A 24436-nucleotide genomic window follows, 5' to 3' on the forward strand; every position below is an offset into this window, starting at 1 on the left:
CCCCATGGAGACATCACCGCACCATCATGTTGGCTGGCTCCGGAGATTTGCGGAGCAACGCAGGCGCCACCTTCACTGCAGCCTCCCCACTTCTCTCCCGCGCAAGCCACAACCACGACCACCGTCCTGACACCGGCCACATCGATAGCTCCATCAAAGGACTCCAAGCACGCGTCTGTGCCACGCTGCGGAGACGGGAGCTCTCGGGGAGGGGGCGACCGTTGCTCAGGAGCGCCACGTGTGGGGCTCCACGACTCCGACCGATACACCAGAAGACGAGCGGAGTGGTCGACCTGGTGAGAGGGCGGGCGAGTTGCAGGCATCGTCCGAGAAGGAGCAAGGGCCCGTGCTGACGCCGAGTACAAAGTTTTATTTTGCAGAAACTGAGCGCGCAGCAGGGAAGTGGGTGGGTGGTTGGATGAGTAGGTGGGGGCACTCGGTGGCCCAGGGTTCAGTGCTGGGAAGGGGAAGGGTTGGGGAGAGTGAGGCAATGTGTGTGGGTGAGGCCCATGTTGGGTGGGTGGGGTCGGATATTTCCCCGGCACCTCCCGCCGCGATTCGCCGCGGCGCGAGCGCATTGTGCGGGGTGTGTGCAACATCGGGGGCCGAGCGCCGCCAACCCCGGGCGCCGCCCGCACGAAAACACGATCGGCACCGGGGCAGCAGCAGTTTGTGCAAATCAAGTCCCTCCCCCCCCCCCCCCCCCCTCCAGCGAGGCCGTGCGCCACGTGTCGGCGATCCCGCGGCTCCGCCGATCGTCGCCGGGACGAGGATCCACGGTGAAAAGTCCCCTTTTTCGCGGTAGTGGCCACCGCTCGCGCTCTCGCTCGCCGCTTGCCCACCGCTTTCGCGCTCGTGCTCGCTCTAGCGCGCGCGAGAGAGAGAGATCGCTACGAACGTGACCTCCAGGCCCAAACGCATTCTCGTCGTCGACACAAGAGCCTCGACGCGTGTGCGAGCGTGCGCACGGAACAAAATACATAAAAATATATATATTATATACCTTCTTCCCACCTCGCAAAACAAAAGAACAAACTCTCTCCTCTCGCTCGTCCGGTCGAGCTGGCGCGTTGAGGCCGCCCCCCGTGATATGTGTGCCATCGGCGCGGGGCAGAGGGACCAGGCCAAAAAATAACAACACTACACATGTACAGTATGGTACAGGGTACAGTATGGTACAGGTACAGTATGGTACAGTGTACAGTATGGTACAGGTTCTTGTGGAGCGGCGGTGGAGACGCCGGCAGTGGCGCGCCGAGCGTGCAGTCACAAAGATCGGCGACTGCTGCACAGGGGCCGTGCTGCCCTCGCCGCCAGGGCCGACTCCAGCAGCCGCCAGCAGCGTCCCCGCGCAGTTCCAGGGGATCGAGGATTTAAACGTCGCTCAAGGGGTGACGGGGCGGGTTAAGGTTGAACGCAGGAAAAACGTCTCAGTCGATGGCGGCAGCAGCACCAGCAGCAGCTGGGGACTTCATTTCCTTCACCAGGAGGCCCCCTCCTCCCCAGTAGCGCAGCCCCCCACCACCGTGCCGCGGCTCCCCCCCCCCCTTTGCCACGGCCGCTAACTGGAGCATTCGCGTGTGGTGGTGATGGTGGTGGTAGCCGGGCCAGTGTCGGAGCAGGGTGGGGGGGGTGGGGATGGCGACCCGGTGGGAGGGGGGGGGATCCCCTGTGCGGTGGCGATCGATCAGCCAACCGAGCGATTGAGCGAGCGAGCGAGCCGCTGTGCTCACGGTGGCTCCACCGAGAAGCCGCAGCGTGCGTCGCCGCTCCGCACGGCTCCAAGCGGCGCTCCACGCGGCTCCGGGGAGCGAGCGAGCGGCGGCGCCGCCGCTATACCACCGTCCCGCTGGGCGAGTTGGCCTGCGTCTGCGCCGCCGCCTGCCCCTGTGAACACGGGCGGCAGCCATCGTCAGCGCTCGTCGTTGGGCGTCAGTTTCCCCAGCAGCTGCTCCGCGCCGCCGCGGTTCTATAACGGAGAGAGTGCACGGGGAGGGAGCGGCCCCACACACACACACTGGCTGAGGCTCCTGCCGCCAGCAGCGGCGTGGTTCACGTAGCTCAGTCAACCCCCCACCGAACCACCCTCGCTCTCCCCACCGCCGTGCCTTGAAGCTACACGGCACGGCAACTTGCCTCCACGTTGCTGCCCTTAGCCCACATCTTGTTGCCCTTTCCTGCACGATGCTGTCCCGTTTCAGATGTCGTGTAGAATCTCACGTTAAACACCATGAATTGGCCACTTCTGATTTGCAACACAGTTGCACATCTACTCAGATTCGCCACCCCTACTGGTGGGAGTGGGAAGCAAATGACTTTCACAGCGGACCGAGTTTCAAAGCAATAATTGAGTCAACATTTATGTTGTCCAAAATCTTTATTAAAATGTTACTCTACTCCCAGCAACACACTGTCCTACATCGACCCTCTAAACTCACTCTACTCCCCTCCATGCACTCTCCTTCCTCTCCCCTCTCATCTCACTCTACTCTCCATGCATTTTCCTGCCTCTCCCGCTTCTCATAGCAATTCACTCTCATCCATGCACACTCCTACGTCTCCCCTCTCATCTCACTCTACTCCTCTCCATCCAGTCTCAGATCCAGCAGCCAAGGTCTCCTGTCAAATTCTTGAGCCAACCTCTGTTCGGTTGTAAGTCATCACATCTCATGAACATTAAGTAATCTCATCCACAAATTCTTCTCGCCGTATTCTGGAACTCGCTTCCCCAAACAATCCATGCTGTCCGCTCCCTGCCCCCCGTTCAACTGAGCCCAGGTCAGGACCTGCCCCCCAAACCTTCTCTGCCTGCGACTGAACAATCCTCCTCTAGAATCATACACGTAATGTACAAATCGCCGATAACACGTCACGCGTCATTTGTGCGCAGGGTCTCGGGGGACGAGGCGGTCGTGTTTAGACACCGTACAATGCCACGTTGTACTGTATCGTGAAGGGGCCGGCGCCAGCGCCGCGTGCGATCCCCGGCAAGAGCCGTACCGTCTTTCCGGGGCGTGCCCACGTGCAGATGAACCCCTCCTGGCAGGCGCTCACCACCGCCTCCTCCAGGAAGACCAGCACGGTGAGCCTCTCGTGCGCCACCTTCTTGCACACCAGCGGCTCCAGCAGCGGCACCTGCTCGCCCGGCAGCGCACCGCACAAGCCACCGGGGCGTGACATATCAGCCGAGCGGAAGCCAACGGGGTCCGTCGTGTAGCCGGCCGCAGCCTGGCAGAGGCCAGGCAAATGTTGCGTGGTTGCCAGAGCCGGGCGACATTGCTCGTGGTTTCGATTTAAAGCTTTCGTGACTGCAAGGATTCATCTTCTTGGTTCTTTCGGTAAAGTCACGTAGAAGCTGCTTGCGTTGTGGCCGAAACGTCGTGAGAATTATTTTATTATGTTTTGTTTTTATTATTGTATTACTTCCCTTCTACGTGACTTTACCGAAAGAACCAAGAAGATTGCCTGTGGTTGTTATTTATTGTTATTGTTTCACTTGTTTACCCAGGAAAGCCTCACCGAGTTTCAAGACTATTTTTCATGAGGGTGTTGCCAAGTTTTTACTCGAGCGGGCGACGTTACTGTTGTGTGTAATCCCAAATAAGAGTAATTTTGTTGGTAATTTTTTTCAGCATTGGGATGTTTTTTGGCCAATACCAGTTACATGTAAACGGGGGGAAATTGGAGAAGCCAGAAAAAACCCATGCAGGACAGGGGGAGAACATACAAAGTCCACACGTGACGGCACACCTAAGTCAGGAATCGAACCCAGACCCGTCTTGCTATGGGGCACAAGTGTTGCCACTTTACTGCCATCCTTCCGCTGCACCACCCCTAGCCGTGAAAACGACCATGATGTTGTCACGTAAACGAATATAATTTTTGTCTTTGGCCAAGCAATGATTAAAGCAAGTTTGTGTCGTAAGACACCACCACCTGACACAGCCAAACAAATTAAAATGCAACGTGTAAAAGCTTTTGACGCGGCAATTATTATTATTTCATCTGAACGGTGAGGAGACGGACGATTCTCACCACCTAATTGAGCAGCAACCAGACACTGCGCCAAGAATTTTATGGCAACTTCCCGGATTTGGCCCTCGGGACAGAATTCAGGAGGTTGGCATGAAATTCAGCGAGTCGGAACAACTGTGCCACTTGCCCCGGCTTATTTTGGTGCCGTGACCTCACAGGACGAGATTATGACCTCGATGTTCAAATGACCTCGATCGCGCCGCTCAGCTGATGCCGAGATCGCTCTCCATCACAGAGCGGTTGGCGGTCACCGTCGGTTTGTGGTTGTCGGCGAAGTCATAAATTTAAAATGCCCGAGAGGCTCGACGCTCCGCACACAGGCACGCGCACGCAGTATGTACATAATGGGTTTGCTGTAAAAGGTAGAGGTGCAGCCTTGCACCTACTCGCTCACACCACTTCTGACAGAAGGGCCTCCCCGCTTGAGGGAGCCCTAGAGGGACCTTCTAGAGCAGGGGTCGGCAACCAAAATAACAAGAAGAGCCATTTCTTTCCAATTCGGTACAAAATTCAGTATTTCAAGAGCCGCAATGCATCTGAGTACATACTGTACATACGTACATATCGTCAAGAAGCAGCCCGTAAAGAGCCGCATGCGGCTCCGGAGCCGTAGGTTGCCGACACCTGTTCTAGAGGGTATTTGGGCCCACTGGTGGATTCGGGGTACTTTTACAAAAAAACTTTTGGCTCGAGTGTCACACACATCATTACTTGGGCAGTAAGGAAACAAATAAAACCAAGGTGTTCCTAAACAACCAGCAAGGCGGAGCCTGCGCCTCGCCTAGTTTGCCTTTCAGGGTCAACAGTTCCCCGCCTCGGCCGAAGCAGCGAGCGGCGGTGCCGAGGGTTGTGTGTGGTTTTACAGTGCGGCACTGCGCGTGCCAGTGCCGCGTCACTCTTCAATAAATCGATACGGATGCCACGGGACTTTGGCCACAAGCTTGCGAAGGTGGGGAGGGTGGGGAGAGGGGGGGCGGACTCGTCAATGATCGAGGAGATAAGGGTTAAATGTGGCAAGAGCGGAGTGAACAAACGTTGGGCTTGGGCGGGTAATTCCCTTTCACGCCACACACCCTGCGCATTATTGCGGTGGCCTGATGTGCTATGAAGGAGGGTCATTGCCCGAAACGTTGCCTGTTGTTGTTTTTTACTTTAAGGTAGTCTGTTATGATAAAAAAAGCACCTGGGTTCGCTTCCTGACTTGAGTGGTTTTCTGTGTCGAGTTTACATGTTCTCTCCCGCGTGCGTGGTGAGGTACGGTTAAATAATCTCTGTGGATTGGCACAACATAAGGCTTCAATCCAACAGTTGCATGACAAAAAGCTGCCGATTATTATGATTACACGATGCGTAATACACTGCACCATGTTGGACTGTGTATGCTGTACCGTGATACAATGCATGACACCTGGCGCTACACCGCTAAGTACTGTGTATGCTATAACAAGTGTTTGACCATTTAATGTAACAGGCCTTCTGCTGTTCTCTAAGCCGTGTGTAGCACTGTGGTTGTCTTTTTTCCCCAAATATCATCCCAATTTTTCTGTCCCCCCAATTTTGCAGAACCAAATGTAACGTGATAGTTTTGTTGTGCAGTCATTGTTGACGGGGATGAGACCATCAACTCACTACACCTCACACCTAACGACCCGGTTTCATCACGGGCGGCCGAAACCCAGACTCCGAACCCAGGATTCTTAGCGGATGCCGGCTCAGCGTCTCAGAGGTCCGAGCCGGCCACACCGTGCACCCTGCCGCCAGTGGGAGGCCCTCACCTCGTCCATGCGTGGGCAGGGCGGGGTGCCGAGGAGGCGCGACGAGTCCGGGCGCTGGCTCTTGGAGAGCACGTGCAGGCGCTCGGCGCTCTTGCTTGAGATGTGCCCCATGCTGTGGTTGCGCTTGTGCTCCTTGTCCAGGCTGCGCTTGTCATTGCCGCTGCGGTCGTGCAGCGTTAGTGTCGCAAACTTGCTGATCCCGGCCGCGATGGCGCCGTCCACCAACCCCCCGGCGCCCCCTCCTCCCCCTCCCCCACCGCCGCCACCACCGCCGCCGCCGCCGCCGCCCTTGCTGTTGGCGTTGGCCACGGCCGAGTGCGGGAGGGAGTTTGATCGCGGCAGGGGGCACGAGCCGCCGCCGCCGACCACGGTGGCACCGGCGGCGGAGGGCGACGTGGCGCCCGAGTTGGCGGCCGTCACGATGTTGGTCTGCGTGCGCGCACGCGACAGCGGTTGGTGCGGGAAGAGGACGTCCTCCGTGAGGTCCCACAGGCACAGCTGCGTGTCCTGCCCCACCGAGCCGAAGCGGTACGTCACCGACACGGGCCGCCCGTCCGCCCTCTGGGACAGCCGCGATAGCGTGCTGTTGGCGCGGTCCCGCCCGGCGGCGCACGAGCGGCTCTGCGACGCGGCGAAGGGCGGCGTCTGCTCGGGGAACTCCTCGTCGCTGCCGCTGAGCTCCGTGGGGTCGGCGCCGTCCTCCAGGCTCGTCGTGTAGGGGTCGAAGGCCACGACGCTAACCCACGACTTATGGCCGTGGCCGCGCGCGATCACGCGGCCGTCCAGGAAGGACCACACGCTCACCAGGTCGTCCTCGCCGCCCGTCACCAGGTACTTGCCGTCGGGGCTCCAGCAGACGCACAGCAACCCGCCGAAGTAGGAGCGCATGGCGCCCTGCAGCTCCATGGCCTCGAAGGAGAAGACGCGCAGGAAGCCGTCCTGCCCCACGCACGCCAGGTGCTTGCCGTCGGGCGAGAAGGCGAACTCGTTGAGGGCACCATCGCCGACGGCCCAGCGGTGCAGCGGGTTGCGGCTCGACTTGCTCTTGCAGGCGTAGACGCAGTATCCGTCGCCCTGCTTGATGGCGGAGTAGGAGGGCGCGCTCGTGCCGCAGCCCAGCTCCTCGTTGTACAGGTAGAGGCTGCCGCTCGCGTGCGACACCACGAACAGGTTCTCGCTGCCGGGCACCCACTTGAGGCACGTCACGCGCGTCTTGTCGATCAGCCTCTGTGGGACAGAGCGGAGAGAGGGCAAGGCGGGCGACATTCGCCGCTCGCACCGGCACAGCTCTTGCATGGCCGTGTTGTCAGAGTGGAATTTAATCGTGCTCGATGCTCAAGACCGCTGGCATCGCGAAACAGGGGAGGGTGCGTTACTGTATGTAAGTACATCTATGTAACACCTGTGGGCTCCGGTTTGTTTGTGTGAATGTGTGTCTATACATGCACATGCTTGTCCAATTGATAATGCATGTTACTCTGAGTATGCTGTGTAAGTACCTGCGTGTGTTGCTGTACGCTTTCACTTACTGGTGACCTGCGTTTGTCCCTGGGTGTTCGTGTGTGTCCCTTCGGGTGACCCTGTGTATTTGTGTTCATTTGTGTGTGGTCCTGTCTGGGCACGCTATTTATGTGATCGAATTTATTTATGTGTGCCTGTGTGTGAACGTTTTGTACGTGTTCTTGTCGGGTGAATTTGTCGCGTAGTCCTATATGCTCCTGTGTGTGTATTTATGTATTCCATTGTGTGTTCCTGCATTCCATTGTGTGTTCCTATGTGTAAGCGTGCTTGCTCGATAAATACAAATTCTGATTTCTGTTTGTGTATTCCTGTACTTTGAATGTTTAAAAAAATCAATTGTTGAAATCAACTTTTGTCACCGGAAATGTATTTCATTGAATACTGATTGTTTGCACACGGTTATCGAATTCTTCTAAAACTCGTCTGTTTTTGCTCCGATTTATATTTCCATCATTGTCATTGCTTTTCCACGACCACCTTCATAATTTTGGTGACCCAAAATGAGACCACTCTGGTCTATGGAGTTCTCACCGTGTTCTAAACAAAACAACACTCGAAACTTGACTTTGCATTTCCTGTGTGCGTGCACACGCATATGCGTACTGCTGCGCGTGTTCCTGTGCCCCCGCGTGCACACACCTCCTCGTTGAACAGCTTGCTCGTCTCCTTCTTGACGGGGTCGATGAGCTGCACCTGCCCGGCAGAGAAGCCCACGAGCAGTGCCACGCTCTCGGGCCGCGCGGTCAGCGTGTTCACGTCGTGGCACGTGGGCTGGGTGCCCTTGTAGATCCGCTTGTCGATCGGCTTGTTCAGGTCCACGGCCTGCAGCAGTCGCAACGATAGCGGGAGACACAGGCGGGGCAGTCAAGCGAGTGCGGCGACGTGCGTGCGCGCGCAGCCTGGCACGAGCGCTGTGCTGACGTCGCCGTCACTTCGTGGCGAATGTTGGGCTGCTGTTTTGTGCCCGACAGGTGAATATCTTAAGAGTGCTGGGCTTCGCTTATGTCAACTCGGCCTTAAGTGAGTACCAGGAATTATTCTTTGGTTTTTTCGGTAAAGTCACGTATAAAGATAAAAGAATAAATTAAATAATAGCATACGACGTTTCGATTGCAACACAAGCAATCATCATCAGGTATAATGAAATAGCGACATAGAATCTAACCAGAAAACTATAGACAGACATGTAAGCAGACAGATATCACCAAGATACATAGAGAGAGCAACCCAGGAACAGAGAGGGGTGATCGTCTCTGTGGGGTGGCCTTAAATAGACAGAGGGGGGGTGGAGGCAGAGAGAGGGAGGGGGTAGGGAAAAAAATTGACATGTCAATGAGTACGACAGGAGGGCAAGTAAGGTAAGCAGGCTTAGAGGGAGACAGAATACACTAAATTAAATAACCTAGCAAAGTATCGAAATGTTATGTAAAACGACACAGAAAGTCGGTCAACACACAATTAACGCATAGCCTGGTCGATTACGTATTTCAAAGATTGCTAAGTTAGAATTTAAGTGTGAAAATTCCAAAGAAAGACAAAACATAAAAACAAGAGGAATGGAGACACACATACAGAGCAGAACCTAAGAACGATAAAAAACGAGTGTAGACAGAAAAAATTACACTAAATATACAGGCAGAGAGAGAGAACAAAAACCCAGAGAGAGAGAAAAAGGTAAACTTGGAACTTCCCCGTAGAAGTGGTTCAATCTTAATTTTTGGAGCTTTCGTGACTGCAGGAATTATTCTTTGGTTTTTTCGGTAAAGTCACGTATACAGATAAAAGAATAAATTAAATAATCTTCTTTTATCTTTATACGTGACTTTAGACTACAAGGAGAAGGGGATTGTTGCTGCCAGTCAATTTACATGGGACACACCGAGGTGTGTCCCATGTACTCCTGCCAGAGAGCCTTCAACACTTCACGCGGCCTCAAAGTGTTATTGTGTGATAGTGTACGAATTTGAAAGCGAGAGTGTATGTTTGTGACTGTGTTGGTGGGTGCCAGTTTAATTGTATGTGTGTGTGTTAGTAGTATAGCGCGCTGCAATACGCACACGGTGACCCAAGTTTGGTTCCTGCCCACGGCCAACACCAGTGACAATTATATGAACCAGTGTGGGGCCTCACATAGGCCGATGCAGGCTCAAATTAGTACCCTGTGTAAACATCGCCACTAACAAGACAAAGGCGGCTGGCCAAGGTACTGGCCACCCACCCCCTCGTATGCTGTGCCGGCCTTCATAGGCGATCGCTAACAGCACTTGCCCCAACAGTCTGATAATGCTATACGGGGGATCTTTGTATTTTGTGAGTGCGTGTGTTTGTGACAGCGTAAATGTGCATGTGATTGTGAGTAGGAAAGTTCGTGCATGAGTGCACGTTTGAGTGCAAGTGGATGATAGTGCGTGCCAGTGGGTATTTGCATGTCAGTGTACATGCAGCATGTATCCGAGCGTTAATGCGCTTGTGTCAGTGAATGCGAGTGCATGAGCATGCGAGTGAGTCTGCAGGCTTGAGTAGGCATGTGCTTGTGGCGGTACCACGAACTATACAATTACCCATGGAAGTCCCACCAAGTCGCAAGACTTTTTGACGACAATGTTTGCATTCAGATCTTTGATCTAAGAATGTTTGACTTGTGGTAGGAAACCAGAGTGTTCAGAAAAACAACTCGCACATATCGCAGAATAATGAAAAGGTAACACAAAGGGACTTACTTCCTGTACATCGTTTGGTTTCGCCATTTCACCATTATGCCCGATTCATTACCCCTTGTCTGAAAAGCGCTGGACCGCAAGAATGTGACAACTGTGCCCGCCAACTCAACCACACACAGAGAACTATATTCCTCACCCTAACAAGGGAAACCTAACCCTAGCACGAACTCTCGCAAACTCGAGATTTCAAAGAACGAGCCCTTACTCGCAGAAACCAAGCCCCTCCACTCAGTAGCTACCCCTGACCGTAACTTTGCCCAACGTCTCCTCCACATTTCCCACAGAGCTCCTTTTAGAATGTTTCAATTGATCATGCGATGGCACTGCTGGGTCCGAGGAAGCAACCGAGGCTCAGCCAATGTAAGCAAGGAATGGGGGTAGCAAAGCAGAGCTTCGTGGACCTCACCGCGCAGGCCAAGGTCAGGGGTTACAGGTCGGCACCGCACGCCAATCCGTTTCACACCGGCGAATGGGAAAGGAGGCAAATTACAAAAGGGTGCAAATTAACGCGCACGAGCCGATCAAAGGCAGAACCTGGACATAAGCGAGACGCGATGCCACCTTGGCAGACCTGTAACATGAACGGATGAGCTTCACAAGGTATTTTTGCTACTTTGCCCATGGGGAGATTTAACGCCAGCTACCACGTGAGATTCACATGGCAGCTGTCACGTGAATTTGCCAGATGATTTCCCCCCCCCACCACCACCCCTGCCGTCCACGTGACCCTGCTTGGGGAAGCGTGGGAATTCACTCCGGGTTACGCCACGCGATGAAATGCAGCCTCTTTTACAAGTTTCACGTAGCAGGGGGCTTCCCCACCGTCCGGCGGTCATGTAATCGCCCGTGTTAATTAGTGAAAGGCCCTCGATACGGCACTCCTAGCGAAGCCTTTGCCAGCGGAGGTAGGGCAAGGGTCTTGTCACTGGAGGCACGGCCCTCGTAAATTGGGTCACGCTCCAGACAATTAGGGCACGGCGCTTGTATAATTGTGGCATGGCCCTGGTAATGAAGAGACAATCCAGTGAACGGGGCTCTGAGGGCACTGCCCCTGTACCCGGGGGGGGGGGCACGGCCCCTGTACCCGGGGGGGGGGGCACAGCCCCTGTACCCGGGGGAGGCACTGCCCCTGTACCCGGGGGGGGGGGGGGGGGGCACGGCCCGACTCCCACGAGGGCGGCCCCACCCCGTCCGCTGCCCCTACCGGGTTCTCACGGAACAGCAGCAGCACTCGCCGGGAAGCAGGGCACGGTGGAAGGGGGTAGGGGGCAAGGCGAAGCAGAGGGCAGAGCAGGGCTCAGGAGGGCAAGGCTGAGGGGCAAGGGCATGGCTGACGAAGACATGAGAGCACATGACGGGAGCGATATGGATGTGTGTGGGGGGGGGGGGTGCATAGCTGGCAGGGAAGGCCAAACGCCGGAACGGGCAAGGCGGGAGGTGTGTGGTGAAGGGGGCAAGGCCGGCAGTGGTGGCGAGGCGGAGCGGGCGAGGAGGGTACGTCCGCCGCGGGTTGTGGGCGAGCTGGCGGGGGGGGGGGGAGCAGTGTACGAGTCGGCAGCGAGCCCGCACCTTGCGCACGCCCTTGTAGATGTAGAAGTAGAGCTCGCGGCCCACGTTGAAGCAGATGCGGTCGCCGCTGCCGGACTGGTCGTTCACGTTGACGAACGACACCTTGACGGGGTTGGAGCCCTGCGCGCTGAAGGGCACGCGGTTGGGGCGGCTGTACTCGGAGAGGGAGAGCAGGCGGTAGGTGCCCTCGCGCGTCGAGAACTGAGTCTTTATGTCGCTCATCTCCTTCCCTCCTCCTCCCTCTGTCGCCATGTCGTCCGCGCCGGAAGTTCGTCGCACGCGTCCTTCCGGCGCGGTGACGTCACCGCGAAAGGGCCCGGCGCGGTGACGTCACCGCGTCACGGATCGGCGTGGGGACGTCAGCGCGTTGCTGTTCGGCGTGGTGACGTCACCTCGCCACAGCCCCGTGCGGCGACATCCCCGCGTTCAGGCTCAGCGCGGTGACGCCACCGCGTTACGGTTTAGCGAGGTGACGTCACCTCGTTACGGTTCGACGTGGTGACGTCACCTTGGGCGTTATGGTTTAACGTGGTGACGTCATCTCGTTACGGCTTGGCGCGGTGACGTCACCTCGTTACGGCTTGGCGCGGTGACGTCACCTCGTTACGGCTTGGCGCGGTGACGTCACCTCGTTACGGCTTGGCGCAGTGACGTCACTCGTTAGGGCTTCACGCGGTGACGTCACCTCGTTGCAGCTTGGCGCAGTGACGTCACCCAGGGCCCGGTTAAGATTGTGTAGGCCCCTGGGCTCCAGGTACTGTGAGGCCCCCAGGAATATTTTGAAAAGGAAAACAAACTTAAAGAAAAAGTATATTTTACAAGGCTAACAACAAATACAATTCAGCATTCACAAATAACTTTTCACTTCAATCTCTGGATGCCCTCCAGCTGGCGGAGGCCCCTGGGCTGCAGCCAATAAAGCCTCGTGCCTTAATCCGGCCCTGACGTCACCGCGTTATTGATCGGCGCCGTGACGTCACCGCGTTTCTGTTAAGCACCGACGTCCCCCGCGTTTTGGAATGGCGTGGTGACGTCACCTAGTTACGGCTTGGCAAGATGAACGTTAGCGCGGAACTGTGAGGCGCAGTTACGTCATCGCGGCCAGGCTTGGTGACGTCACTGGGGCAGTGTTTGGCGCGATGACGTCATGTCACCGGCATGCACGAGGTGGGGGGGGAGGGGTTCGAGTTGGCGTCTCCCCACGTTTATAAACACGCGTCTCGATTATTGACATTATTTTAGTGATATCAATGTCCACATTGATAAGCCACTTCACTGAGCTATCATTTGTGGCCAGGTGGCTTCTAAAAAAGAAGCTTTTCGTTAAATGGGCTTTACCTGGTCAGATAAACAATTGTTTAGTTTTATTTGTATGTATTTTCAAGTTATTTGTTTACCTTTCCAATACTTTGTATTGTTGTTGTAACATTCTGACCTGCCTCTACTGAACATCTGTGATAAAGAGCTTCCTATCTCATCGGATTCCTCCAGGATAAAATAAACATTCTGATTTTGAAATGGTTAATGGAGCGGTTGAGTCGGTGGTTGAGTGGTGTATGGGTGGTTAATTCAGTGGTTGAGTGGATAGTTGTGGTAGAGTGGATTGTTGTGGTTGAGTGGATTGCTGTGGTTGAGTGGATAGTTGTGGTTGAGTGGATTGTTGTGGTTGAGTGGTGTATGGGGTGGTTAATTCAGTGGTTGATTGGATAGTTGTGGTAGAGTGGATTGTTGTGGTTGAGTGGATTGTTGTGGTTGAGTGGATAGTTGTGGTTGAGTGGATTGTTGTGGTTGAGTGGTGTATGGGGTGGTTAATTCAGTGGTTGAGTGGATAGTTGTGCTAGAGTGGATTGTTGTGGTTGAGTGGATTGTTGTGGTTGAGTGGATAGTTGTGGTTGAGTGGATTGTTGTGGTTGAGTGGATTGTTGTGGTTGAGTGGTGTATGGGGTGGTTAATTCAGTGGTTGAGTGGATAGTTGTGGTTGAGTGAGTTAATTGAGTGGGTGGTTGTGTTTGAGTGAGTTAATTGAGTGGTGGTTGTGGTTGAGTGTTAATTGAGTGGGTGGTTGTGGTTGAGTGTTAATTGAGTGGTGGTTGTGTTTGAGTTAATTGAGTGGTGGTTGAGTGAGTTAATTGAGTGGGTGGTTGTTCGAGTGCAGCAGCGAGGTGCACGAGGTCCATCGCAGGACAGCGAGAGATGGCGACGACTTTGCAAGGCCATAATCCAGCAGTGGATTGACCATTGCTCGATGCTGCTGCTGATGTTGATGGCGCACGGGTTCACTGCCGCGCTCATGGCACCGAGCAGAGGGCGAGCGGGGGGGGTTGGTGGAGGTGACCACGTGGGGGGTGGTGGAGGTGGACACGTGGGGGTGGTGGTGGAGGTGGCCACGGGGGGTGGTGGAGGTGGACACGTGGGGGGTGGTGGTGGAGGTGGCCACGGGGGGTGGTGGTGGAGGTGGCCACGGGGGGTGGTGGAGGTGGCCACGGGGGGGGTGGTGGTGGAGGTGGCCACGTGGGGGCGCTCTCGGCCCTGGGCCGCCTCCCCTCTCCCTTAGCCCCCCCCCCCCCGCCTTGCCCCCCCCCCCCCCCCAGCCTTGGCCTGCTCCTCAGAACCGACTGCTGTCTGGTCCCTGGCGCTCTCTCGACCCTCACCGAACCCTCGAACCCTCTCCTCCTCGCCAGCAGCCGTAGGCCACGCTCGAGCCGAGCGCAGCAGCCGCTCGCCCTGAGATCGAACACCGAGATCGAACCCCGAGGCTCTCTCCTCGGAGGTCACCCGCGCCGAGCGCGGCCATGCGGCGGCTGCTGCTGCTGCGGTTGCGTCCGGGAGGCCGCGGCCTCCCCGCCCTGGGCCCCCTACGGCTCCCCACCCTGGGCCCCGTGGGCCTCCCCACCCTGGGCCTACCCGCGACCCGGACCGCGGCGAGCGGCGAGCATCGTGAGGCGAGGAGCGCGGCGCAGGTGAGTGGCGACAGTGATCAGTGAGTGATCAGAGTGAGTGATCACAGTGGCTACAGTGATCAGAGTAAGTGATCAGTGAGTGATCAGAGTGAGTGATCACAGTGGCTACAGTGATCAGAGTAAGTGATCAGTGAGTGATCAGAGTGACTGATCACAGTGGCTACAGTGATCAATGAGTGAGTGATCAGTGAGTGATCAGAGTGAGTGATCACAGTGGCTACAGTGATCAGAGTGAGTGATCAGAGTGAGTGATCACAGTGGCTACAGTGATCAATGAGTGAGTGATCAATGAGTGATCAGAGTGAGTGATCACAGTGGCTACAGTGATCAGAGTGAGTGATCAGTGAGTGATCAGAGTGAGTGATCACAGTGGCTACAGTGATCAGAGTGAGTGATCAGTGAGTGATCAGAGTGAGTGATCAATGAGTGAGTGATCAGTGAGTGATCAGAGTGAGTGATCAGAGTGAGTGATCACAGTGGCTACAGTGATCAGAGTGAGTGATCAGTGAGTGATCAGAGTGAGTGATCACAGTGGCTACAGTGATCAGAGTGAGTGATCAGTGAGTGATCAGAGTGAGTGATCACAGTGGCTACAGTGATCAGTGAGTGAGTGATCAGTGAGTGATCAGAGTGAGTGATCACAGTGGCTACAGTGATCAATGAGTGAGTGATCAGTGAGTGATCAGAGTGAGTGATCAGTGAGTGATCAGAGTGAGTGATCACAGTGGCTATAGTGATCAGTGAGTGAGTGATCAGTGAGTGATCAGAGTGAGTGATCACAGTGGCTACAGTGATCAATGAGTGAGTGATCAGTGAGTGATCAGAGTGAGTGACCAGACGACTGGGAATGAGTTTGTGACTCACTCCTAGTGACTATTCACTGGGCGACTACTAAATGACTGCATGACTGCACTCCCTTGCAGTGCCTTGGTTATCTCGGAGTGAATCTTCACTCAAAGCTTTCGTGGCGGCAGGAATTCATATTCTTTTGGGTCTTTCGATGACGCCCGCTTGTGTTGCGATCGAAACGTCGCAGCTTTTTGTTGTTTTCTTTCAACCTATCTACGTGACTTTACCGAAAGACCCGAAGAATGTAACTCGGAGTGACACGACTGCCCTGGCATGAACGCACAAACATGGTGACTAGACGAACTCACGAGTGACGAGACCGATTGGCTGCACTGTGGTGGTAACTAGACGAACTCGGAGTGAACTCCACTCCTCTGGCATGTCTACAAAATGATGTTGTGCCCGACATGAGCGACTCTGCCCCCCCCCCCCCCGGCATCACCTCACCGGCCCTCTCTCATACCCAGCCGCCCGCGGAGCCCGAGCGGGACTGGGTAGGTCCCCCGGACCGGGACTCGAACCTGCGTCCCGTGCGCGTGGGGAGACGACCCGCCGAGTCGCCGCTGGAGCTGCAGCTGCGCGAGCTGCGTGGAGACACCGAGGCGTGGAGCCACCACTTCTGGAGCGAGCAGAACCTGACCTTCAGCCGGGTAAAGGCTGGCGTGGGAGAGGATTCTGTGACCCCATCCCCCCATCCCCCCCTCCTTAGGGGGTCTAACATAGCTGCGTTTGAACATATAGCAGGGGACAAGGTCACAAGTGTGTGTCAGAAGTGGTGAGATCAATTAACACTGGTAGGAACCTCCTGGTTACACCAGCCCACAGGGGATTATTGTGTCTGTCCGTCCGTCGTGCAGGGAGGGGCTGGGTGGGGAGAGAGGGGAGGGGCTGGGTGGGAAGGGAGGGGCTGGGTGGGAAGGGAGGGGCTGGGTGGGGAGGGGCTGGGTGGGAAGGGGAGGGTGGGGCTGGGTGGGGAGGGGCTGGGTGGGGAGGGGCTGGGTGGGGAGGGGCTGGTCACCCCGTGGTGCCCTTATAAAACTCAACGTTTAACCTACTCACGCCGGCTTGTGCCCACCCTCACAGTCGGGCATATTTGCGGAATACACTACGCCGCCGTTGACCCTGGCCATTGACCGAGCAACCCAACGTTCCTACCAGCTCCCTCCGCAGGAATGTGTTTTGTTACGTTTTGAGCCAGCTGGCCAGGACTGGGCAAAGACTAAACTAAACTTTTTTTTTTTGTATTTTACTTGTTAAGGCCCACTCAGCTATGTAGCTCTTTTTTAAAGGCAACCTGGCCGCACATGATAGTTCAACGAAGTGGCTTATGTCGAAATTTATAGCGCGTTGATTCTAAATGTGGAGGGAAAAACCAGGGGACCCAGAGAAAAATCCATGCGACAACAAGAAAAACACTCAAACTCCAAATATACATGTATCAGTGTTGGGATCGAACCCAGGACCTCCTCCATACCAGGCGAGGTAGTTAACATCTCGCCACTGTGGCGCTCCTAAGACGTTGTCCACTTTCCACCCAGGCAAACCGAGAGCACAGATTTAGGCGTTTCTTAACTCATCACTTAAACAACAAATAGTGTATCTTCTTTATAAATAAAAACCTTAATCTGTATGTCTCAAAAAGCTAGTGAATACTTCCCGACAAGGTAGAAAGCTCACTTTTAGTACACAGGTAGCTTTTAGGAATCAAATAACAGGAACAATCAGAAAATCTGAGATTGTTAATTTATGGCCCTCAAATCTCGATTGTAAGTGCCTCATAAACATGTTTGTGCATGGTATCATTCAGAAACCATTCAAAATATAAGATTGCGGGTTTTTTCATTTAATAAGAGGGTTAACTGGCAAATAAAAATAAAGCGAGAACCATTGGGGTTCTATATTTGATTGTTTTTGAGATATTTCGGATTCAAGCGGTTTTGAACAAAAAACATCCGCATTTCTTTAATGTTCAAATCTAAATAATTTGAAAACGGTAGAAGATAGGGCCTTCCCCTCATAGAGGATTACGTTAATACATTTTTGTTCGTTCTGATAAATAAAGAATGGAATCTTTAAATTGAGCGGTTTCCGATGGGTACGTCTTTAAATGTAAGAAGTTTAATCAAATCAACAATTTTGTTCGTGTAAATATTACAAAATTTGAAATAGTTGTTCATGACTGATCGTATGAAAAAAAATCATATCATGTTCATTATGATATTTTTAGAAAAATTTTACCTGGAGAAGGCAGTCTTTTATTATCTAGTATTTAAAAACGCACGAAATTAAAAAGCAAGTCGTGCAACGGTTAGTGCTCTGCACTCCGAATCTGCGACCCAAGTCGATTTCCGCTCACGGCCAACACCAGTGACGATTATCTGCATCTGTCCTGGGCCTCTCGTAGGTCTACTCAACCTCAAACGAGTACCTGTTGCGATGTGTAAACACCGCCACTGGGGAGACAAAAGCGGCCGGGCGTGGTGCTGGCCACCCGCCCCCTCGTGTGCCGTGCCGGTCTTCGTAGGCGCTGCACCCCAACAACACTTGCCCCTACAGTCTGTTCAGGCTATAGGGGGGGCATCTTTGTGTTTGATGCGGTGTGAGGTCAGCTGTGAGAGCTGTGAGATGTGAGCAGCATTGCTCCACCTGTGCCCACACCACCCATGCCCACGCCTGTGCCCACACCACCTTGTGCCCACGCAGGAGAAGCAGAAGTTCATCGTGAAGCGTCTGCGCGATAAAGGGCTGGGGACTCACGATGAGGATGGTGAGTCTCGGCCCCACCCCCTCCCAGGGATTCACCTCCCACTGGAACATTTTGCAGGTCGCCGTGTAGACTGGAGTTGGCACATGACCGGTAGCCGCAGCCTGGAGCGAAAGGTGTACTGGATGTGGTGTCCGCCTGATGCCGAAATATATTATGGGTTGTGAACGTGGATAGACCCATGGTGGATTGTCAATGTACATGGGAGGTGTGCTGGCCGGGTCAATGTGTGTGTGTAGATGAAGGTGTGCTGGCTGGATTGATGTGTGTGTTTAGATGGGAGGTGTGTGTGTGTAGATGGGAGGTGTGTGTGTGTGTGTAGATGGGAGGTCTGCTGGCTGGGTCGGTGTGTGTGCGTGTAGATGGGAGCTGTGCTGGCTGCATTGGTGTGTGTGTAGATGGGAGATGTGTGTGCATGTGTAGATGGGAGCTGTGCTGGCTGGATTGGTGTGTGTGTGTGTAGATGGGAGGTGTGTGTGCGTGTGTAGATGGGAGTTGTGCTGGCTGGATTGGTGTGTGTGTGTGTAGATGGGAGGTGTGTGTGTGCATGTGTAGATGGGACGTGTGCTGGCAGGGTTGAGCTGTTCTGGCAGGCTCGTGAAGTTTAAACAAGCTCGAAATGTGCCATGGATAGGAAAAGGTGGAGATGAGTATTTGAGCAGGAAATCACTTTGATTTAATTTGACTTGTCTGCGCATAGATCGTGAATACGAGCGATGGTGAGATTCGTACGATTCCTGCGTGTAGGTTCCAAGAGGAGTCTGAGCGTGGAGGAGATGGCAGAATTCTACAAAGGCTTTCTGGATGACAACTACACCAAGCACCTCAACTATAACAAGTGCGTGTCCTCGTGTGCGAGTGCCACGCGCAGTTGTACACGCGTGTTGACATGTCAACATTGCGTCACCATGGTGAGACAGCCCATGGTGATGGATGTTGATGGCAAGTTGAGGGAGTGTTTGGTGGTTATGCAGGGAGCCTCATGCGTGTGTGTGTGTGCCCCTGCAGGGAGTGTTGTGTGTGTGTGCATTTCTGCAGGGAGTGTTGTGTGTGTGTGCCCCTACAGGGAGTGTTGTGTGTGTGTGTGCTCCTGCAGAGAGTGTTGTGTGTGTGTGTGCATTCCTGCAGGGAGTGTTGTGTGTGTGTGTGCTCCTGCAGGGAGTGTTGTATGTGTGTGCCCCTGCAGGGAGTGTTGTGTGTGTGTGTGTGCTCCTGCAGGGAGTGTTGTGTGTGTGTGCCCCTGCAGGGAGTGTTGTGTGTGTGTGCATTCCTGCAGGGAGTGTTGTGTGTGTGTGTGTGCTTCTGTAGGGAGTGTTGTGTGTGTTTGTGTGCTCCTGCAGGAAGTGTTGTGCGAGCTCCTGAAGGGAGCATTGTGTGTATGTCCATGTGCAGGTAGTGTTGCGTTTTGTGTGTGTGTATATGCTCCTGTTGGTTGTTGTGTCCATGTTCAGGAAGTGTTGTGCGCTTCTGCAGGGAGTCTTGTGTTGTGGTGTGCGTGCGTGTTCTCCCGCAGGGAGTGGTACCGCAGGAACTTCACCATGACGTGGATGATGGGTCGCGTGGCCGTGCTCCGAGCCTGGAGGTTTGTGCTGAGTGGCGGTCGCCCCCGGTGACCTCGCGACTCCCCGCGCGGTGGCTGTAGTCACTGCTGGCTACTGGGAGGAAGTAGCCGCCGCCCGTGTCTCCCGGCTGACGTGGTCGCCGCGCGGAGGCCGCGTCCGGAGCCGGCGATCTGTGCGCATCGTGCCTGTGGCTCGGCTCTGGGCACAGCAACCACAACAACCATTTTACAATAATTTGAAAGTATGTTGCGTGTACGCGGCAAGTTGGTAAAATGTCGTGAGAGCGGCCTTTGTCATCGCGCTCTGGCTGCATACGCGCTTGTTTCTGTATACTCCCGATGGCCTCCGTGTGAAAATTGCGAGAGTTAAAAAAATTCGAATTTGTCGGCGTTTTCAGATGCAATTTTCGTGAATTGCGTCATGCGAAAAAAATGAGATGTTTTTGTAAACATTTTTTTTCTAAAATCGCATTTCAAGACACTTTACAAGAATGAACAAAAACTACCTCGGGGTAGCAGGCGGAGGGGGTGGAGGGGGAGGGGCGGTCAAGGCAGGGAAATCATCTGAGAGAGAGGAGAGATGGCAACACTGCGGCACAGCAAGCAGGGCCCAGCACCAACAACAACAAAAACATTGACAACAAGCGACGGCGGGGGCAGCCAGGACAGCTCCAACGAGTCTCAGGCTCATCCTGGAGGAAACTGGGGGTCCAGGCGATGCCCGCGGACGCCGCACACTGCCGGAAGTAAACGCAAGTTTGGATGTGCGGGATGGTGACCTCACGGTGTGTCCCGCGTGTTGCGAACGAGTTGCGAGCCGGAGTTTCCTTTGCATAAAATAAAGACCTATTCGTCTCGAGCCGTTGCCGTGGGTGTTGCCACTGCACGTGACACCGCATATCACCCACCCCCGTCTCGTCAGCCACTGCCACCAATCATTGCCCTTGCACCTGATCGTCACCCCCTTTCGTCACCGCACATTGTCACCCTTTGTCACCGCCTGTCGTTGCCCTCTGTCAACGCGCCCCTCTCACCGTGAACTCTGGCGGCGCAAGCTGTCCGGGTTTAAACCGATGGGAGGGGGGAGGTGGAGGGGGCTCTGGTGCAGGAGGAAGGTGACCACCACCTTGCGTCCGTGCGCCTCTACCGATCACGGCCAGGGTCACCCGGGAGTCAGGAGTTCGCTTGGGCAGCCAAATGGCGCAGCTTTAAAGCGCTCACGCGCTAACGCACGCACGGGTGAGATGTGTAGTGCGTGTATTAGGATCCTCGGAGGGCAATTTTGACCTTGCGACCAAAATAGACGTCTGCAATTGAATCTGGCGGGGAACGATCAGAGTCGGAGCTGCGGCAGCAGGGGCTCGGGTGTCGCTCACGGGGGTCGGGGTGAGGGTGGAGTGGGGGGGGTCGGACGTGGCAGGTAGCCTCGTACGCCTGGCCGGCGTCTGCAGCTGCAGGAAGAGTCGAACGGAGGAGTAAAAGTCCGGCCAAATCCGGAACCTCGGCTCACGCGAAATTTGCACGGAGCCGGACAGCGGTTGGGCAATAAAATATGCACGGTGAGGCTGCGTCATAATTGTGATATGTTTTTGATGGTTTGTTTTTACTGGGCGAAAGGTGACATCTCATCTCAATCATTCAAAGGGCACCCCCCCCCCCCTCCCGCAGTGGCAGCCGTCCCTGTGCGACACAGGTTGACTCAGCAGCTCGCCTGCCAAGTGGGAAATCATCAGCCAGTCGCGGGCGATGAGGACTTATTTGGGATCCCATTCGAGTCGTTTGCAGGTAAAACATGTGTTTTTGTATTTGCACGCTAACGTCAAGCACGCAATGTTCTTGTCGAAATTAAGCGGACGGCGCACAGTCTAAGAGTTATTTTAAAATCCTTTATATTAAGTTCACTTGCTTGCGCGCTTACGACCGTGCAAATCTTTCGGTCGTTTTTTAACCCACTTCCCGTGATCCAATCGAGCTGACATTTTGCACACAGACTCGTTGTGCGTGACACTTTATTTTCGTGAAAAATGTTTTCCTAAATTTTCCACTTTTTAGGAATTATTTTTTTCATATTTAATTTAAAATACCAATGTGATAAAAATGAAACTCTTACTCAAAAAAACAGAAATGAATAATAAAATAAAACCGATGCCACGCATATAAAGGATTTATAGTGAAAAACTTTGTTTTTACGGGTAAATTTTTTTTCATTATTAAAACACCCGCACAGGTATTTGCCACGGCGGCCTGCCAGGTTTGAATGTCGAGCCTCTCGCAACAGGCGCGCTGTGACGCGCCAGTGCTGGCCCACGTCCCACCGCCCCCTACGCAACACGAGTTGACGTGAATGTGTTTAACCAGAACAGAGCTCGGGGCGACGGGGATGTTACAAGCCTCGCTGGCAAGAACGACCTGGATCACGGACATGGCAAAAAAAAAATCTAAATTAATTCAATAGACACGACAACCAGTGCGTGCCATGGGTCAAATTCGCACGCAGATGGACAGCAGCGATGCATATAGAGACATTCCTGCTCGTCAACAGAACTTATAAACAAGTTCAATAAAAAATTTTGTAATTAAATAAAACATTTTTTTATTTTCAAACCGCTACGTGCATATGGTAATCCAGCCAGGATGTATTGTCTACGGTACATGCACGTGGAGGTTCAACTCGTCCTGTAGACAATACTCCATGGGGTGTGGGGATTTTCTCTATATCACAGATTTCTCTCAAATCTCTGGCGCCTCACCAGGGTCCCGAGTGAGCTCACGAGGAGGGGGGGCGCGCGGTGGGGGGGGGGCGCGGGGTTGGGGGGGCGCGGGGTTGGGGGGGGGCGCGTGGTGGGGGGGGGGCGCGGGGTTGGGGGGGGCACGGGGTTGGGGGGGGCACGGGGTTGGGGGGGGGGCGTGGTTGGGGGGGGCGCGTGGTTGGGGGGGCGCGGGGTTGAGGGGGCGTGTGTGGTTGGGGGGGCGCGCGGTGGGGGGGGGGGGCGCGGGGTTGGGGGGGGGCGGGGTTGGGGGGGGGGGCGCGGGGTCGGGAGGGTGCAAACGCTCGTTTTTTGGGAAGAAATCGACGCACAGCGCCAAGTCGCTCGTCTGTGCGGACGCCCGCGATACGGCAGGAAGGACGCGGCATGGAGCCTCTCGAGAGGCAGGCAGGTTGTAGCGGCTGCCCTGTGGCAGACATGTGGCTGTGGCTGCCCTGTGGCAGTGGCTGCCCAGTGTGAAGATCCACAGGAGCGGTGAAGAGAGCGCTTTGCGCAGGGGACGTGGGGCAATGACGGTCCAGGCGGTGACTGCTGTGGTGTTGGAGCAGATATCGGGAACCCGGCGTCTCTTGTGTCAGGATGTAATCTCCACCTGCTTGTCACCCACAAATTAAGGGTGACCACCCTCCCAAGGAAACTCCACCTGGTCCCCTTTCACTCTCTGCTTTCAGCAAGGCCCTCCTACAAAACGTTTATTTTCCACCCCGTGCTTTCGGACCCCCTTCATTGTTTCTATTCTCTTCTTTCCTTTAGTGGCTGGGTGAGTGAGTGGGTGGGTAAATTAGTGAGTGGGTGAGTGAGTGGGTGAGCGAATGAGTGAGTGGGTGAATTAGTGAGTGGATGAGTGAGTGGGTGAGCGAGTGGGTGAGTGAGTAGGTGGGTGAGTGAGTGGGTGAGCGAATGAGTGAGTGGGTGAATTAGTGAGTGGGTGAGAGGGTGGGTGAGTGATTGGGTGGGTGGGTCAGGATTAGAGTTTTTAATTGAATTTGCTACTGAAATATTGCACTCCCAGAAGGCCATGGGGCAGATGGTGGGTCGTGTAACACAAAATACTTGTATATTTTTTTCCATTCAGCAACAGACACACGAAGGAAACATTGTCTGCCTTTTTATACGGATTTTTTTTTATTGTATAAGAGTTTGAGAAAGCGCGACGATGGGAGGGAATTCCAAAGGTGAAGCGGTGCGAGGGAAGAATCAGGATGACGAGGTTGAGGTGGATCACATTTTGCCGAGGGTGTCACTAATTGGTTAGAGGATGGCGTTCCAAAAAGCAGAGGTGTCCTTGCAGTCGTCAAAACTCTAGGGTCGTGCTTCCCCGCCTCGAGATGCAGTAGTTTTTTTTTTTGTTACCAGCGCTTAAAATTATTCTGCGTGTACCCTCAGAATGATGATGATGATGATGGTGATCTGAGCCCGATACTGGATGATGGAATGCAGCGAACTGGAAATAGTCGAGGTCAAATAGGTGGTGCCGGGTGTTTCATTTCAGTCGGAACGATCCCGAATTTCAGCCAACGGTAGAAAGGGGCGGAAGACACGCATCCAGCGCTCATTTGCAGGGAGGGTTCGCGGGTTCGAGTCCCCTGGCCGCCCTCGTTAATAAGGCGGCCGCATTAGCCGAGAAGATGCGACGCGCAGTCTGCTTCACGGCGGACCTTGGAGGATGCCGGGGGGCGTTATTCGAAATAAGAGTCGGTCCAGCGACACGCAGTGTCCACATTTGCAACATTTTGCAGTGACTCTCAAACTATGCGATAAGGAGAAGCATAGCAATCAATGCTCAGTGCTGCGACAACTTCCTCAAGAAGAGTCTTGAGACCCAGTGAGGCTCTCCTGGGTAAACAACTAGCAATGGCACCTGCAGGCTGTGGATATCCCCATGTGCCCGTGTCTCCCCACATCTCCCCGCCT

The 24436-nt window shown here is 54.5% G+C and overlaps 2 protein-coding genes across 4 annotated transcripts; one reads left to right on the forward strand and one right to left on the reverse strand.

Annotated features, from left to right (window-relative positions):
- Positions 1-63: 63 nt before the first annotated feature.
- Positions 64-11933, reverse strand: LOC133342335 (WD repeat-containing protein 20-like). 3 transcript variants are annotated; one of them, XM_061551432.1, is made up of 5 exons: positions 11621-11933; positions 7971-8153; positions 5811-7037; positions 3001-3135; positions 64-1969 (listed from the first exon to the last, which is right to left on the reverse strand). In XM_061551432.1, the coding sequence occupies exons 1-5, from the start codon at positions 11870-11872 to the stop codon at positions 1913-1915; spliced, it is 1854 nt and encodes a 617-aa protein (XP_061407416.1). In that variant the 5' UTR covers positions 11873-11933; the 3' UTR covers positions 64-1912. The 3 variants fall into 3 exon arrangements, with proteins under 3 accessions (XP_061407416.1, XP_061407417.1, XP_061407415.1); XM_061551433.1 differs by having other exon boundaries at positions 65-1887; XM_061551431.1 differs by lacking the exon at positions 64-1969 and having other exon boundaries at positions 2001-3135.
- A 2271-nt stretch (positions 11934-14204) lies between these two features.
- LOC133342336 (cytochrome c oxidase assembly factor 8) lies at positions 14205-20613 on the forward strand. The gene is made up of 5 exons (XM_061551435.1): positions 14205-14580; positions 15897-16079; positions 18133-18196; positions 18941-19031; positions 19707-20613. Exons 1-5 carry the CDS (start codon positions 14413-14415, stop codon positions 19804-19806), a joined length of 606 nt encoding a protein of 201 aa, XP_061407419.1. The 5' UTR covers positions 14205-14412; the 3' UTR covers positions 19807-20613.
- The last annotated feature ends 3823 nt before the right edge of the window (positions 20614-24436 follow it).

This window comes from Lethenteron reissneri, chromosome 14 (assembly GCF_015708825.2).
Source record: "Lethenteron reissneri isolate LAM-NWPU_2019-01 chromosome 14, ASM1570882v1, whole genome shotgun sequence".
In the NCBI taxonomy this organism is placed as follows: Eukaryota; Metazoa; Chordata; class Hyperoartia; order Petromyzontiformes; family Petromyzontidae; genus Lethenteron; species Lethenteron reissneri.